The following is an 18201-nucleotide window of genomic DNA, read 5'->3' on the forward strand; positions in this document are numbered from 1 at the left end:
TTCAATTTAAGAATGTTCACCTGCCATGACTCATGTTAACATAATTATTAAAACACACTATTTCTAATTGCTTTCTTCTCCTCTATGACCATGGCGTCCATAAACTAATGAACTAATAAACTTCTCAGCACCTATAATGTATGTTGGTTTATTTGTAGCGTTACTCTCACTGATAACACGTGATTTTTTTCTTTATAATGATTAAAATGTGTACAGCATCAGTTGGTCACACACAGTATGTTCAGTCAGACTGGTCAAAAACATCATTTGCATGTATTTGCATGCAGCTCACGGATGTAAGACCACGTGCCGTCAGACGAGAGTTATCCAGGATGCAAATCAGTGTTAAAACCAGGTCTGAATTCAATTTTTTAGTTCACCTCTCTTCCTGTCATGTGCTCTCCCATAATCCCTCTCTCATCATCGAAACGCGCTTCCGTCTCACAAGCGTTTTCGCGACCTGTTTCCACCACGTTTGAATGTGCTAACGGCGCGGGGATTTGTTATCCGATTAGACGTCCGCAAGACAGCGGGATGAATAAACATGAAGGTGCTGGAGCAGGTAGTGGCAAATTAGGTAGATGAGGGACTGAGTGTGCAAACTCAGGCAGCCATGCTAATGTAGTAGAAATGTGATGCAAATTAATTTTTTTTTTTTTTAACACACAGCATCTCTCTGTGATGGTATCAAACAGCCAGGACCGGGTTTTAGCGTTTGGAGTTTTGAGCAAGGAGCGGCCGGCATGTAGCCTTCAGGTCTCTGATCAAAAGAGGGAAAGATACACGGGGGAAATAAGTCAATCAAAATACACATCGACATGGCGACGAGCTTTTCACTGCACAGCTGGATTAAATTGTGAAATATACTCAAAATGTAATTGGCAGTAAACCGAAAAAAGGATTACAGCGGTGTTAGCATGTCATTATGCACAACCAACAAATCCTGCTCTGAATGGCAACCCACATTGTCACCACGAAGGTGTATCGCTCTGTGTGTGTGTGTGTGTGTGTGTGCCAGATATTTTCAATTTGGCAACAGGAGTCGATCATTATGTTAAACGCATTGTGTTGACCTTATTGAAATGCTAACAGTAGCAGCTACTGCCGTGACATGTAAGCCTGCGGCTCCGGATTAAAATAGCTTAAGTCAATTTTCGCTCAATAGTTTTATGTGGTTCTTTTGATCAGTTTAACCTAATTACAGGAGCTTGGACTATATCGAATAAAGGATTGGCTGTACTCGTCTCCAAACACCAAGACACAAGGGTTTAGAATTCTCCAAGCTGTTGAATGAGCGTCTTGTCACGTTTTATATTTATATTTTATTGTCAAAAATGTATATGTATCATGTTTGACTGGAGGACTTCGTCGTAAGGGAAAGGGTTTATGCAACCACTGTGATATTGCAGCCAGGGATGATTCACCACTCAATAGCACACGTACAGTTGCTAAGTGACAAATTGCAGGCGAGCATGTGCAAGAGAGACAGAGTGAAAATGAGAAAGAAAGGGAAGGGCCCAAGATCAGGAGAGGAAATTGATTGGCTCTCTCGTAGGAATTCTGGCTGCCTACTGGAGGAAGGTTGAGTGTTTGGGGCGGGGAGGGAGGGGGAGGGGGGTGGGCCGATGGGGGAGGACGGGGAGCAGGGAGAGTAACTGCGGCTGATCATGCCTTGCAGAAATTGATGAAAAACAATCTGAACAAAGTGAGAGAGGTGGAGATAGTAGTGACAAGAAAGAGGAGGGGAGTGCCCAGGCTCCTGGTATTGACTGAGGGCTGGGAAGGTCTGATCTCATTCTGTCATCTCATATGAATCATGCTCTGCCAGTTAAACTGTGACGCTTAAATACAGTGATGTCTTCGTAAAAAGAAGATCACCAAATACAAGTTCGTTTCGAGGGCTACAGTGTGTTTTATCCCAGGATAAATACTTTTGGAAGACCACAGTGCCCCGAGACAATCTTACAACACTAATAAATGACAATGAGTCTCTCTAATGAGCGGGCAGCAGCCGAGCTGTGACAGCGGTTCATTTTCAAATCCCACAGCTTTTTTTTTAAAGGAGAGGAAAAGTCTGTGTTTAAACACAGGTTTCACTTTCATTACATTACTCTGTAATAAAGAAAACACTATTTGAGTGAAACGGCTTAAGTGCTGTGTGGTCAGTGTGAAGACATCCAGCGAAGCAGCACCACCACTTTAGATTATGGATGAGAGGCATGAACGAAGGCTACAAGTGTAGAGTTTGATGTGGTTTGTTTGTGTTCTCGGCTGCACAATGAAACGTATTCTCTGTCTTTTTTCAACCCTTTAACGTCGAGCGTATCACAGCGTTCATTGTATGTTTTATACTGTTCAAAATTCAAATTTAACATTTACAGCTGCAGTGTTTTTTTTTTTTCTAAATAAAACATTTTTAAATTGTTAACACACTATTTTAACATTTTTACAAATTGTAAATAACTGCCACACATTGGAAGTTGTTTTTGAGAGTCAGTGGGCCGGACCAGTAAAATAAAAGCATAATAACCCATTAGAACTCAAAATATTCCTTGTGTAATTTCAACAACATTACGCAATTTTTACCATTTACATATGTGCATTATAACTTACAGATCATGGCGGATCTATAAAGGCACAAAAAACATAGTATTTCAGTTCCACGCGGGCCGGATTGAACCCTCTGGTGAGCCGATTCTGGCCCGCGGGCCGTACGTTTGACGCTGCTGTGATAAAGGGTTAATCTGATGCCATTCTTCTTCTTTTAGTGTGTTTTATACGTTTTCTAATCCATTATTGACTTTAAGGATCATAAACAGTTACATGCATGCCTTCAGATTCAAAGTTCAACCGTGTTTTTTTTGTGATTCACATTATTAAAACATAAAATAAAATTGTATAATCGCTGGTTCTGATGTAACGTATGCTTACTGTGGCCCTAGTTTGGTTAAATAAATTGTAGAAAAGTATACTGCAACCACTATTAGCAGTCATTCACGGCTCTCCCTGTGAAGCAGGGGCCTGCAAAACAAAACACAAATCAGATATGAGTGCCCTTTTAGAGGCTGAATCCCTTTATAAATACCATAAACACGTTTCTCTCATTCTTAAGAGAGGGTTAAGGCCTGAGCAAATTAAAGATAACAGCCTTCTCAGAGATTATAACACAGCAAGGGGACTCTGATATGGTTCACAAAGGTCACCGCTAACGCGTGACGCATTACAATTCTCGCCCTGACCTTTGTCGTGAACCCGATCTCGACGCAGATCAAAGCTCGTCTGCCACGGCTGAACTCTGGGGCCTGTGCATCACTGGGAGGACATAAAACATCCGTTTGATCCATTCATTAATCCACTTACATGGAAAAAGGATGTGTGAGGGAGGGGAGATGTGAGATGGTGGCGGGGGGCGGGTGGTAATAGATAGTGTTAAAGGTGAGGTGTTTCTTAGTCACAATGGCGGGATTTAAAGTTCATTTCAAAGAAAACTTCCCTGTGCTCAAACTGTTGTGTCTCAACCCAAGTCCTCCCGCTGTTCTGATACTCCTTTAGTCTCACACGACAGGACTACACTTCATTTCCCACTCGGCATGCACACAATCTTTCTTTCACACGTTCTTCTTCTTCATCTTCTTCTCATGAGAACGCACACACACACACACAGACACACACACCTCCTCTACCCTGCCCGTGTGCGTCTCGCGTTTCCTCTGAGTGCCTGCGCTCGCTCCCGCGGGACTCAATTGTCTGCCGAGCAGACAAACAAGCTGGTGCGATGTGAGGCCGCGGCTGATTCACGCGATCATTCGCACAGAAAGGTTTGCCCTCCAAGAATTCATCAGTATACAGTATGCGTTACTGTATTTTCCCGCCGTCCTATTTCTTTTCAGCGGAGCGCGCCGCACGTCTCCCGGCATTGCGTTTCCATAATCTGGAATAAGATATGGAAGGTTTACACATGTGACGAGATTTTAGAGGCTGGGGAACATATCCCAACAAAAGGCGTTTGATTTGAACTCATTTCCAATACAACAAATCAGTTTGGAAAGCACTTAAAATGGATAAAAATGTATGAACAAAGCAACTCAAGTTTTCATAAGCTGTTTGCATGTTTTCAAATAAAATACAAAACTAAATCTGGATTTGTTTTAACTCTGCAGAGTGCAGTGCTGACTACAGTGTCCTTGCATGCATAATATTTGACCTAGTTTCCCAATGTGATGTGTTTGGCGCAGTGTACGGTACGGATCGTTTCCCCGAGACATCCTGACACGAGGGGTTTCATCTTTTGTCTTTGCTCTCGCGCTTCCTGCCTTTGGACATCGTGTGAGATCCCAAAGGAGAGACGGGGGCAAGGGTGGTCACTGGTGCTGAAGTCTACAAGACGGACATGATAGTAGATCATAATGTCAGAGAGGAGAGGAGGGAGGGGGGAGGAGGTAAAATAGACATGCTAACCACTGTGTGCAGGGATGAATGGTGTAGGATGTTTGTGCGTGTGCACTGCAGGGAGAGAGAGAGAGCGTGTGTCCTTGTCTACGTTGCAACTGAATACCACAGGGATTAGCTAAATTCTACACTCACACACACACACACACACACATCCACTCGCAGTACTGCCAAATGCCACCAAGGGGAGCTCTGAATCTATGATCAGTCATTGGCCACATACCATACCGATTTCTCCTCCTTCTCCCTCGACTCCCCCTCCCCTTTCTCCTTTTTCTCTCTCTTGACGGAGTGTCCACATCACCTCACCCAAATCTGTCTGCTTCATTTTATCCTGCACAAAGCTGACAAATTCACAGGTTTTGTGGAGGATAGACACATCCAACAGGAGAGAGAGAGAGACAGAGAGAGAGACAGAGTCTGGTTAGTGAGAGGATTAACTTATTCGGATGCGGCGGTAGATACGTACGCACAGTGTTAGGAGAACAACAGACAAAGTGAATGAGACTCTTCGAGACGAACGAGGCTGTAGCAGAAACCTCAGTTAGATTTCACAGTTCAGTTTGTCGTGCAGACTGCAGGCATGATACTCTATTAGCTACAGTTCAACGGGAGGCACAGTGTCCTTGTTTTTTTTTTTTTACATTTCCAGACATTTTTTAACATGAGATGACACAGTTAAGTGTATAATTAACTGCACCGAACACAGTGGGAGTGAAACAACGTGCATGTCATTTGAGAACTGTCTATATAAGTGTGTTTAAGTGTACATGTAGTTTTGGAAACGGTATTAAATACTTGCTCTGTCTTTGTCGTGGAAAGCATGACATCAAGGTGTCAAAGCATCACGTTAATCTCATGCAAATCAAGTAAAATGGACAGAATCAGAACATTAGTGTTGGTATTGGTGGCGGAAGAGTATTTGGGCCACATGTAAAAAAAAAAACAATTTGAAAAAAGAAAATAAATAAAACAGCATGAATTCTGAGATTAAAGTCAGAATTCTGAGATTATGCTGGGTTTTTTTGTTTGTTTTTTACTTTACTTTATAAAACAATCTTTTTACATGTGGCCGTAATCCTCTTCCGTAATTGATGTACATTTTTATTACATTGTTATGTCTTCTTTTTTTTTTAATCTTGAGTACTGTGTTCATTTTATTATTTATCATTAACTGTCCTTAAGATGTATCTTTGTTTTACACTCATGCTCTTCATACATACAGCATTAAGATTTTCCCTCAATCGTTGTCTTTTTCATATTTAAGTGTAATGTACATGTACACACACACACACACACACACACGTCTGTCAGTGCCGTGTGCACTGGTGTACATGAAAGAGCTCACGGATCAGCAGTTATCAGTTCAAGAGCAAACACTGGGTCAGTGGTGGTCGATGGCGTCAATACGTCGGCTCCTTGTGTCTCTCGGTGGGGATGCTCCCGTGTAAACCTAAAGAGCTCTTTAACACCTCTGCTACCTGTTAAGGTCAATTACAATAATCCACTGGGGATTTAAGTTGCCATGTGGAAATCAGTGGTTCTGGGTCTTGACATGGACAGAGTATAGATATTTGATATCTGCATATATATATATATATATATATATATATATGTATATTTATTATGAAGACTGACCAACTGTTGCATGCGACACCTGCTTCTGACTTCCTGCCTAACTGTGTTCCGTGTGCAAGGACCCTCACAGTTCCAGTCACATTGTTATTATAACGGCCAGTCTACGCGGACGGACGGTGAGCGATACACGCAGATAGGCTGAAAATAACTAGAATGTCTCAGTTTAGCATGTCTACGTGCTTGTGTTGCTCATTTGGCTAATGGTCATTGCCGTGCGGTCGGTGGTCGGCGGGTCAGCGCATGCTGTAAATCTTTAAAATCCGCTTGGTTTTTCCAAAACTCATTAAGCGAGTCTCACTCTGGTGATCACACACAGCTCTGCAGCATTGCATATTTGACCCCGACTGTGTATGAGTGCTTGTCTGCGAGTGTGTGATCACTACCCCCTTATCCTAAGGCAAGCATGGCATAATGCATATAAAATATCACAAATCTCATACCACTTCCTAATTTATTATATGAGAGCCATTTTAATGTCATTGCTATGTGACATAAATGGCACACTGGTTGGCATGAGCCCCCTCCCCGATTATTTAATCGCACTTAGTCCACGTTTCAAATTATTTTGCACTCAAGTTTGCCCTTTTTAATGGGATGCGTCTAAGTATAAGTAAGTAAGCACAGGACTTTGTTACTTCCTGTTGTTTTTTCTATATGCAAACTTCCAGTGGGTGTATCTGCAGGCCCACCGTAAAAAGCTGATGTACCATCTCTGTGTTAATGCATTCACATCAGGCTCTTTTGTGCATTCAAGGCTGCGTACAAAGGCCATTATTAGGTCTGACAAGACATTCATTCCAATTACAATTCCTCCCAAAACTATGCGGAGAAGTAAGCACGGCAAGTCTAAGTGAAATTGATCGCATCTCACTGCCCCTATCTGCAACTGCCAATTGATGACCTGGAGTATTTTTCGCAGAATGTACTGTATGCGCGCGCCTCTGTGCGACTGACCCGCCCGATTCGTGCTCACACACTGCAGGTTGCAGGTGCTCTTTTGTTTCCCATTATCTGCGATTAAAGATTTGTAAAGATGTGTTGGGTAATTTGTTCAGAGAGGGTATAAGTGCGTTGTCACCTTTGATGAATTGGGGCGCATTCTATTTGTGTAGCCCAGTGCATTATGTGCATACATATTGAGCACAACACTTTTCTTCACTTGTTCTGCCGCATCTTTAATATGCATAGCATTTATTAACGGTACTTTCATGCATGTTAACTATAATCTAATTAGAATTTGTGTTATTTGTGTAATGAATTTTCCGTCCTTTGCCTTACAATGATCTTTGCACATCAAGGTGAGCTTATTTTTTTCCAGAGAAACAAACAAAAACACGGCATCAAGTTTCTGTTGGAGTGTAACCTGCAAAGGAAGAGATGTCTGTTAAATTTGGCAGCGACAGCAGAGGAGAAGGTAGACGAGTCCAAAACCTCTTGTGCAAAGTGAAGAAAAAAGAAGAGGAGAGTTAGATTAAGCAGCAGAGTTAAGGTGGGTGTCAAACAGAGGCACCACTCCATATGCGGTGGCCCTGGGTTACGGAGACAGTGTTTACCTGGCGCAGGTTGCGGGTGACGCGCACATCGTGCCAGGCATTGTCGTTGAACTTGCCATTGACAGGCTCTACCAGGGCCTCGAAGGCCCCCGAGCCCAGGTTGATGACCAGCCAGACGGCGCCGCTCTTCAGGGAAAGGTTCACGTAGTCGGCCGACTTCCCCGTGTGCAGCATGAGTCCGTTGCGCTGCAGCGTGCGGAAGGAGAGCGTGATCTCGTCGGTGCTGCTCTGGATCGGCGTCGTCGACAGGTCGTAGCAGAAGAACTCGTTGCCCTTGAAGGTGGCCACCGACTCTTCCTTACCTGGAGGAAAACATACGAGATGGGAAAGAAAGGATTACTTCAGTATTACAGACTATGTCAGTTGAAGCATAATCACTTGCAAATAAACATCATTTTAAATGCATATTAACCCTTTAACACCGAGTGTATCGCAGACGACACGTCTGCACAAGCGCACTTTGCATTCAAGTAATTACACAACGGTTTCTGAAAGCTGAGAAGTTGCACGTCGAAGTCAACGTGTGGTTATTACGGTAATTTCATCCACACTGTTGCAGGAAGCCAACTAGTGTTTTTTTTCTAATTAAAACTTCTTATTTTTCTTCATTTTAAATTGTTAATACACTATTCTAATGCAGTAAATTGCAAATAACTGCCAGATATTGAAAGTTATTCAGGAAAAATGGGCAAAAGCACTTAGTTACAGGACATTTTCTGGCTGCTGTATGGTTAAAATAAGCAAAAAAAATTTAGAATGTATAAAGTAGATCCTTTTTGTGCCAAATTGATCAAACCCAGATAGCAAATGACATTATTATTCAATTTCAATGTCTAAAATGTCAATCTGAGACAGTTTTACCATCTTAAAATGCAAATACCCTAATACAACAGATGAAACACCTTTGTGATAGAATGATTTATTTGCAACATAATTAGTTTGTCAAAGCAGCATAAACAGGTAAGTCAGAATAAGATTTGAGGGGAAAAAAATAGAAGCAAAACAACAAATCTTAAGAGAAGAGGAAGGAATGAAGGAAGGAAGGAGACGGTGTTGACGACTCTGCTAATGCCTGTCAGTCTGTCTGCAACCCAAACACATGAGCAGCTCCCACTGCAGCGAGCGTGGGCACACACAGCCAGTCAAAACAGCCAGTTTGTACGACAGACACATGTCAAGGGGGGAGGACACCATGTGCTTCTGTCAGGAACCGCACTCACAAGACGGACACCTCAGGGTGTGGATGCAAAAGTAGACGAGGAAAGAAAGGTTGTTTTCATTCTAATTTTGATATATTGCTCCTTGTGATTAATAGTTTTCATTTCAACACAAAATACCAAGAGGACTCATGGTACAAATAATCGTTTTCTGCTGTCAAATAATCTCTCAAATAACTCTTCCCCGTCTGGCGGTGATACAAATCAACTGGTTCCCCCAACGTGAACCAGGATCAAAGTGATACTTCCTGGGTTCCATCTCTTCTTCAAATCCCACGAGGGAGCAACTTTGCCACAGGATCAAGAACCGACCGTGGACTGTTAGATGTGTGATTGTCAAATAAAGTTGATTACACGTTTTACTCATACCAATTGAAGGAATAACAGCTGCATGGGACACATGATGTTGTCTTTAAGTGGCATCCGAACTGCTGCATTTCTGGAACATTAACATGGATGACGGCGCTCTCTTTCAAACGAAACACGTCAACATAATAAAATGCAAAAAGAACGTGAAAGAAAACATTTGCAGGGAGGAAGTGAAGGACAAATGGTAGCTACATAATAAAGATTTGATAAAATAAAAATTTGAGCAATCTCAATTGAAGTGTGAATTGTCATCAAAATAAAAAAAAAAGGCAACAAAGGGGAGAGAAAGAGATGCAGAGGAAAAAATGTCATTAAGGAAAAAAAAAAAAAAAAAGAAGTAAATCCCCAGGAGCAGCCTCGTGGCCGTGTCTGTCTTGCTGATGCTGGAAGAATAAAAGCACAGCAAATGGACCACAGCGACCATTTTCAATTATGTATTAAAGCTGGACCCCCTTCCAGAGAGCGGGGCTTTTAACAGTGAGCAACAAACAGCTTGCGGTTGCATCCGTTAGCTCGGCGAGACAGAGCAAAATAAACGGAACCAGGAGAGACGCGAGCTGCCTTAAGTACAAATAGAAATGTTTTTTTTGTGTACGGGGTTAATGAGAGTGACAGATAATAACAATGGACACATGAACACTGACAGGCCAGAACACGCACACACACTCAATCCCACATATAAGCCCTGTGTGCTGCCAGAAGCAGGTGATCGTCCTCCATACAGCGAAGCACTGAACGCAAAGAAGAAGATGACTTCAATCTCGCCACAAAAACTCATATAACTCCTCTGAGACCACTTCAGCCCCCCGTGAATATGTGCTTGTCGCGATGCATGCCTTTCTCTTTTTTTTTTTTTAAAGTCCTGTACATCATCTCTATCTCATCATTTCACTCCGCCGGTGGGTGCCCACTCGTGTGACTGTGTGCACACACACACACAGGCTCAACGTACACACTTTTCACTCAGATCAAATAGCTTTACATAAAAGCCCCGAGAGCCGAACACTGCAGCCAGAGGTAAGAAAAGACACACAAGCACAAAGCGGTAACTAAAGTGCTGTCAAGGTCTCAATTAACCTCAACGAAGGCCCCCGACTACATTACAGCAACGACTCAATTGAAATTTAGCCACTCATAATGGCATCTTTATTATTCACTAAATGTCACGTTCCTCTGGTGGCGGATGTCGCTGAGACGACTGAATGGACCGCTCGACGTCAAAGGTCCCCCGGGGGTCGAAAGCGATACAACCGGCGCACAAGGCAGAGCAATCTTACCAACAACTGCCCACATGAAAGACAAAAAGTCAGCATTCATTCGCCACATGCGCAAACTGGTGGCCTTTCATGGCGCTCAACCTACGTGTCAGTACAATATTATACAATTTTAACAGAAAAGACGTTTTTTGCTCGTAGACTGTTTGTCAATTTAAAAAAAAAACTACGGAGTGGCGATCTGTCCAGGGTGTGACCCAGCCTTTCGCCCTATGTCAGCTGAGATTGCCACAGCACCCCCCCCCCCCCCCCCGCGACCCTCATGTGGACGATAAAGTGGTAGAAGACAGATGGATGGATACCGGAAAGCAGAGAAATCGAGCTTTGCGCCCATATACTTGTCATTACGGTAGAACCTCTGAACTTCCACGGGACGACCGTCCGATCACAGACAAGATTCACCAGCGCGTCGCACGTTTGTGACGCCAGCTTCTCAGTACCGTAATTCCGAAACGGTTGAATAACTGCCAGATATCGAAAGTGAAAGTTACCATTGAACATTTTTTGACAATTCTACAGCCATAAAATCAAAATAAGGCAGCCAGGCAGCCTCATTATCTTGATGGTTAATTATACAGAGAACTTTAATAAAAGTTGCTCAATCGTGTACAGCTGTGTTCCTCGAAGTCGAAGGACTGCCATTTTCTTAGCTCTATCGTTTAAAAAGAAAGACTTCAATCACCAAAACCATCGGCGTATGCCACGATCACATCGGCACCAACAACTAAGTATTTTGCTGCAGTTGAGGTGCAGAGTCCTGGCCCTCACCGTTCTTGAGGGGGTTGTCCCTTCTCTGTGTGAGGGCGAGGACGAGCAGAGGTAGAGGATGGAATTCCACCCAAAGTGTAATCAATTCCCCCGGACTTGGATCATCACACAAACTCCAAACCCACTCACACATACACGACTCATGTACTCTAGCTTGAGAAAATCCGCCCCGGGATGTGTAAACAAGTATGCAATCTCACTTCCCCGCAAACCGCAGTGAACGCTGATCTATGGATATTTATTACACATGTTCCCGGCCTTGGAAGAACACAACAACGACATCATCATCGAGCGAGCAGCACTGTGGAGTCTTTGGTCGGCGTCACAGTAATAAAAGTGCAGTGCAGCATGTGTTGTTAGATTGGATTTGGCTCCGACTAAGGGAGGGAAAAAGGTTTAATAAGATGAGCCGCATGAATAGCTGCATCCAAACTTGTGTGGCGCATTAGTCAGCGCAAAAATGAACCCTAACATGCAGCTTTTAGGACGATCGGGTGACATATTGGCAGTGAGGTGCTATTAGTAAGGAGAAAACGGGAGAATTGTGAGCGCGTGCATTTGGACATATGCAAAATCCATTCGTCACGTCGCATTACCTCGACGCTCTCACACTGCACACATACAGTCTCACTCTATTAGCTTCCCGATGAGCGCCGTCTGCCCCACAGAGACAGTGTCCGACAGCTTTGGAGAAACAGTGAGATAAGAGCAGCGGTGGGACGCGTGTGGGGGGGGGGGGCAGTGTGCAAGCTTTGATGCCGCTTCATAAGCCAACGGGGATCGCTGGAGTCCACACGCTGAGACTCGCGTCCTGCTGGGGCTACAAGGCACAGGCAACGTCCTGCGAAGACGAACTCCGAGACACAATGAACGCCTCATATCTGCGGCTGTTTCGGGACGCATGCAGAAAAGCGGGGATAGAGAACAAGGACGGTTACTGTAGGGCGGAAAGAAGTCATTAAATTGTGATTTTATAATTCAAACTCGAGTGTCCACGCTCACATTTATTTGATAGAAGGATCGCGGGGCACCGTGAAAAGCGGGAGACAACAAATAGTTGGATAAAAATAATAATAGTGATAACAATAGAAAATAGTTATTTAAATGTATTATTAAAAAAACACTCATAAATGTGTGACTTCCCTGAGCAAAAATGACCATGGGGTCTCATAAATCATGTAAACATATAATAAACAACTCAAATGATATCATTTACTGTCCCAATTACTATGCCAACACAGCACATAGCACAACCCAAATAATATTTACCAGGTTTGCCTGGTAGACCATTTGGTAGAATGATTTATAGGAGCATAAAAGTCTTTTTTTTATGATTTATTTCGCTCTTTCTTTTTTGCACTTCTTACTCCCGGGTTTTTAAACTTACCACAACACTTGTAAAAAGTCATGAATACGTACAAGAATCGTCATAAAGACCTTGATTCCATACTTTATTAATCCCTTAGGGGAAATTCTTTCTCTGCATTTAACCCATCCTCTATTAGGAACCGTCCTCGAATTAGGAGCAGGGAGCAACTCGAATGTTGATTCCAGTGTCGTCATGGCAACATGTAAAGGAACTAACACATAATGAGAAATGGCAAAAACCTGACAATCTTTTATCACATAAATCAATGGTGATTTTATGTCCAGACAAATGAACTTGCATAGCGTAGCTGTTGTAATTGGATGATTTAATAACATATGTATTATTATTTATAAAGTCCAATTTAGTCAAAAAAATGACAACATTGCTCTCTTTATCATTTTCTCTTCACTCCCCTTTCTCTGCACCAGCAGGTGATTACTGTATGTATCGATCCACGGACTAATTGTGATCCCATAATGAAGGAGCTATAATTTGCCGTCTTGCTCAGCTCAACGTTCTTTGTTGCACTGATTATGTTCCCCAAACTTAAACGAATGTGCTAGTTAAGACACAGGGAACGTGTGACCAGGCCATTTACACTGGATCTGTTGTTGTGGAGTGTCAATATCGGGTGAGTGTAATGCAGAGAGGTCATGTATGATGACGAGACTCACTGTCAAGCTTATTTAGGGGTCGGTCACTTCCGCGCGAGTCCGCCTTTTTGACGGCGGCAGCATTAAATGAACCCCTCGCATTGTGTATGTATCTAAAATTCTAATTACCCACTTGACTTTATTAGTGAAGTCACATCCGCGACGTTTCCGCAGACTTTTATCTAACCTATGACTAAGTGTGCTGGCGGAGATTTACATTTCAAAAGCCCTTGGCATACAGACACTTGATTAGACTCTTTTTTTTTCTTGCTCTTCTACCTTTAAATGTAGCTGCAGGTTATATTTTAAGAGCACGCCGTTCGTTTTAATTTAATCCTTTGTGCCGCTGCTTTGATTGACAGTATTTGAAGGTCGCAGTGTGCAGGTGGTTAAGAAGCAGAGGAAGAAGAAGAAGAAAAAGGAAACAATATTTATTTTTTTTTTCAGTGTGGAAAGAATCCAGCATGATTAACATACTAAATCTGTTCTCTCGTGCTCGAGTGCTACTGTAAGTTGGGCGACATAAACAGGACACTGAAGATAATGTGCGACTCCAATACTTGGAGCTGTGGTTCAAGATTAATTAAGGTATAGTAAAGGGTAGGGATTTAATTGCCCGTTGCCTGGGAAACAATGCGTTCCGTAACCTTTGTCCACTCTCGTCCTCCCCCTTTTTGTAAGATTGTTTTTCCCGTGATTTATTTTCCTCTCCCAGCGTGGATGTCTTGGCAGACGACTATTATCACAGCGGACGGCTGTTGAGTCTCTCGGCTCAACTAGGACACAAAGAAAAATGTCAAGTAAAGTGAAACTGGTGATAGGGGATTGATTATGTGCTCTTTCGTGGCGGGGCGTCGTAGCCCGCACACTGCAGAAGAGGTAAAGCCAGGACAGTCTCATCTTCTCCATCATCAAATTGCACTTTCTTACACACACACACACACACTTAAACTCAAAATGACGAGTGCAGCGTTATTTAGCATCGCACCAACGTTGTAAACATGAAATAGTACTTGCAGTTCCCTCTTCCAGCCATTTTCTGCTACATTGATCTGGCTAATGCTCATATTCCTTTTTCCCCCTCAACGACATGCAACAATCCATGAGAAATACAGGTATGGATTTCTTTTTTCTTTTTTTTTTTTCTTCCAATGGCTCCAGTGAGCATTGCTTGGACTTGGCTCATTAACTTGATATTGAAGTGTAGTGAAAATATCTCACAGACGACAACTATTTGCATATTTGGACAAAGACTCAATTACAAAAGTCTAATGCAAAATAGTCTTGGTGGGAGAAAAAAAAAAAAGGATTATAGCTGAATTAAGAGCCTGAAGAGAAACATAGATTACATTCAAGGAAATACACACTTGCACTTGTATCATGGGTTGTCAGTTTGTTACTGTCAATTAAGCAGAGGGAGGGAAACAACGCAGTATTGTTTCTGCCTGGATGTGGGTTCTTGACAATGACACTGAAGAAGTTTCCACTCTGAATCGATGTACTTATGATATTTATATCATAGCTGGTAGTAGTCGTTTGTGTATAAATGGAAGAAAAAAAAAACCTATACATGAACAGATTACTATGGGAGGATGCTTAGGTATTTATGGTCATCATTTATTTTATTGCTTGTGTGCCAAAGAAACTCTTTTTTACTCCCCACCGGTGACATTTTGACACAAAAAACACAGACACATTGGCCTTTATATGTGGAGCAGATCAATGTTTATGTTCCTCCTATGTGCATTAAGAGATCCTGCTAATATGACAGTGGCATTTGTCAGAAAGGTGCAAGAAGGGGCCACAAAGGTCATGGAGTGGTTCACAAACTAGAAGGGGTCATTTCAGCAGTGATTATTTGAAAATATTTTTTAAAAAGTGGTTAAAATATGACCCACATGACCAGTGAAGGGATAATGACAGATTGGAATTAAAATGAGTCATAAAAATAAACTTTTTTCCCCTCTCCTGTCTGTGTGTTGCCGCTCTCAGTTTGGAGAAATTTAAGTCCATTAAAGAGCGCGTTTAAGTGTTAATGAAACGTTCAGTGAGCTGAGGAGGAGTTTTAACGAGGACAACTTGTTGCTGAAGGCGTTTGACCTCCTGAACCCACGGCGCTGAATAACGACCCACATCAGAGCTGGGAAACCGGGTTGTTTGCAACCGAGGGAGCGAGCTAAATGGACGTGTGTATCTGACAACTTTTCAACTAATGAATGAATACAGGTGGCAGGTCAAAACAGTAGTGAAAACGCACATTAGGGGTACCTGGCAACCGACCAAATATGTACTGCCAACAACTTACACTCATTTATTACAAAAAATAAAATTCTAATGAAGCCCCGGAGTACAATTAAACTTAATGAGTGACTCAGTGTAGGTGGAAATAAATAAAAACACACGGCTACTTCACACTCTGGTAAGACTCATGTTTTTTAACTGTCATATTAAATCGATATTTACCACTGGCATTTGAAGGTGAGTGTAAAATTATCAACTCAGATGTTTCACAGGCTGGGCAACAAACAGAAAAAGTAGGAGCTTAAATTGGAGGAATCTTCTGATGTATTTGGAAAGCCTTTAGCTAAATTCTAACCTTTGGACCTGATGGATGTAGCAGCATGAATCAGCCCATATGGCATGACGTGCGATAGAGGCACGGGGGCTGTGGGGATAACTGCTTCCCAATATTAGATTTTTATTCTTTTTTTTTTCTCCAATTTTTTTAAGACAAGAAAAAAAAAAAATCCATTAAGAGTGACTTTGAGTGGCGTGTTTAGTGTAACCGTCATGTCATCTGGTTGTGCATGGGTTGGGGTTTAGCGCCTGATAAAATCATCCATTTCCTTGCAGAAATAAACGAGTGATGGGACTCATTCATCTTATGTATTAACATAAGCACAGCAGCAGATGTGCGCAGTAAACGTGACTGCAGCTAGTCAGGGACCTGAAGAAAAGCTGAGCTACCACTAACTCACACCTGAGCTAGTGGTGCTTAAAAATACTGCTCACACACAGAACTGCCTTTTCCTGCTTTGTATGCTTCTTTTTCAGGCTTAGGTCATACCAAAACACTCCTATTGTAGGGTGTTTTTCTGCACTGAGTTCATTTGTGCAAAGGTTGTCTCTGCACATGTGAGACAAGCATGAAGAACAATAGCCAGTGTATTGTCTAAACCATCAATCTACAATCTCAAGTGGGCCGGACCTGTCAAATAATATCATAACAACCTATTAACAACAAGCAATGCAAATGTTTCCCTTTGTTTAACCTTAAATTAAGTGTCTTTTTACAAAACAACCTGAAAGTTTACTATTTACAAAGGTATAAAACATTTAGCCACAGGTATCTGTAAGTGAAAAGTATCATATTTTTTCACAGATTTGACACGTTTGACACCTCTGGTCTGAACTATATTCAGGGATGCCGGATAGAGAATGACACAGCTTCAAATCAAAGTGATGACGGCCTTTCCAAAAGGGCTACTTCAAAAAATTGGTGAAAAACGGAACATTTACAATGCATCAGTCACACACTCAGAAATACATCTGCTGCTGCGTCTGACAGCTGCTGGATCTGAATTATTGAGGTTCCCTGTGTGGAGTGGGAAAGTGGGACTTCTATCTTACAAACACGTAAACATGCAACCCAGCACTATTAAGACGAGCCAGTTTTTTCTTTTTCCAGAACTTGTCATTGCATTAACAGCATTTAATAATGTTAATGCAGCAATCACATCGAAATTTAGCGAGGGTGGACATTTTCCTGCAGCCAGCGAGCAGCAGGTGAGGACACATTTAAAAAAGTACATCAAAAACATAATAATTAATCAAGCAATCAAATTATTTTGGCCGTACCTGTCCTTCGTACGCCTCAAAGTGCACAGTATTGGCTGTAACTGTTATTAGAATGTGTGCTAATAGCATCTACTTTTTTTCTCACAGGCTGGGCTACTACGATGTTGGCTGTGGGCCGCATGTGGCCCACGGGCCGCCATTTGAATATGCTGGACATATACTTTTAATTGGCAGAACACACACATAACATTGATAACGTTTCATTTCTGCGCCACCAACTGAGTTTTTTTCTTCTTCTTTGTTTTTTAATGTTTATTCAAGCATTTCCTTTCAGTTTAATTGAGGTCATAATTTACCAGCAACCTTTGTCACACCATACTGTAAAACCTCATGCTGTTCCCGTTCTTCAATTCTGACTAAAGAAACTCGACTATTAAGAGAAATGCTGTGCAGTACGCAGAGATGTGACAAGGGTGAAAGATTAAAAAAATAATAATCAAAAGCATATGTGTTTCAAATGAGAGTTCACTATAAATCCAATACTGTAAAATAACAATTTCATACTGTTGTTAACTAGTTAATACAGGTTAAAATGTATTATTTGACCAGAGGTACTGTTTGTATTTGCATTATTATTGCACAGTCACGCAGGCTTGGGCGATGTATAGGATGAAGAGTGTGCACACACGCACACACGCACACCACGCCTCGGTCTCCTTAATCAACAAATAAGTTGTGTTGTTAGTTGATGCTACAGCGGCTGTTGACAGAGAACTAGCAGTATATGGGTGATAGGTTGTTTGTCTAATAACCGAGGCTGCATTTCAATTTCACATCTCACTGAACAGCCTGCTTAGCCGTATTGCTTAGCCTGGTGTCGTATGATATGACAACAGGCTTAGCAAGAGGATGTGTTTGTATGCAGCTCGAGACGATAATAACAAAAAAGACAGGAAAAGAAAAGAAAAGCAAAAAGAGTTGCACGTCACCCTCATGGTTTAAAGTGATGACTTCAGCTGTTTGAGCCAACCTTGAAACAGGTTGAACACGGGAGACGTTTGTTGAAATAAACACGCACACACACAAAAAATAACACATCTACCCCCTACTTGG

At 42.1% G+C, this 18201-nt stretch overlaps 1 protein-coding gene across 13 annotated transcripts in view; it reads right to left on the reverse strand.

Moving 5' to 3' along the window:
• nrxn2b (neurexin 2b) overlaps positions 1–18201 on the reverse strand; it is a 504397-nt gene that overhangs the window by 329301 nt on the left and 156895 nt on the right. For all 13 annotated transcript variants that reach the window (XM_058626079.1, XM_058626077.1, XM_058626088.1 and 10 more), the window contains one exon: positions 7641–7942. In XM_058626079.1, the coding sequence (XP_058482062.1) occupies positions 7641–7942 (302 nt within the window). The remainder of the gene's footprint in view (positions 1–7640; positions 7943–18201) is intronic.

Source organism: Solea solea, chromosome 3 (genome assembly GCF_958295425.1).
Source record: "Solea solea chromosome 3, fSolSol10.1, whole genome shotgun sequence".
Classification (NCBI taxonomy): domain Eukaryota; kingdom Metazoa; phylum Chordata; class Actinopteri; order Pleuronectiformes; family Soleidae; genus Solea; species Solea solea.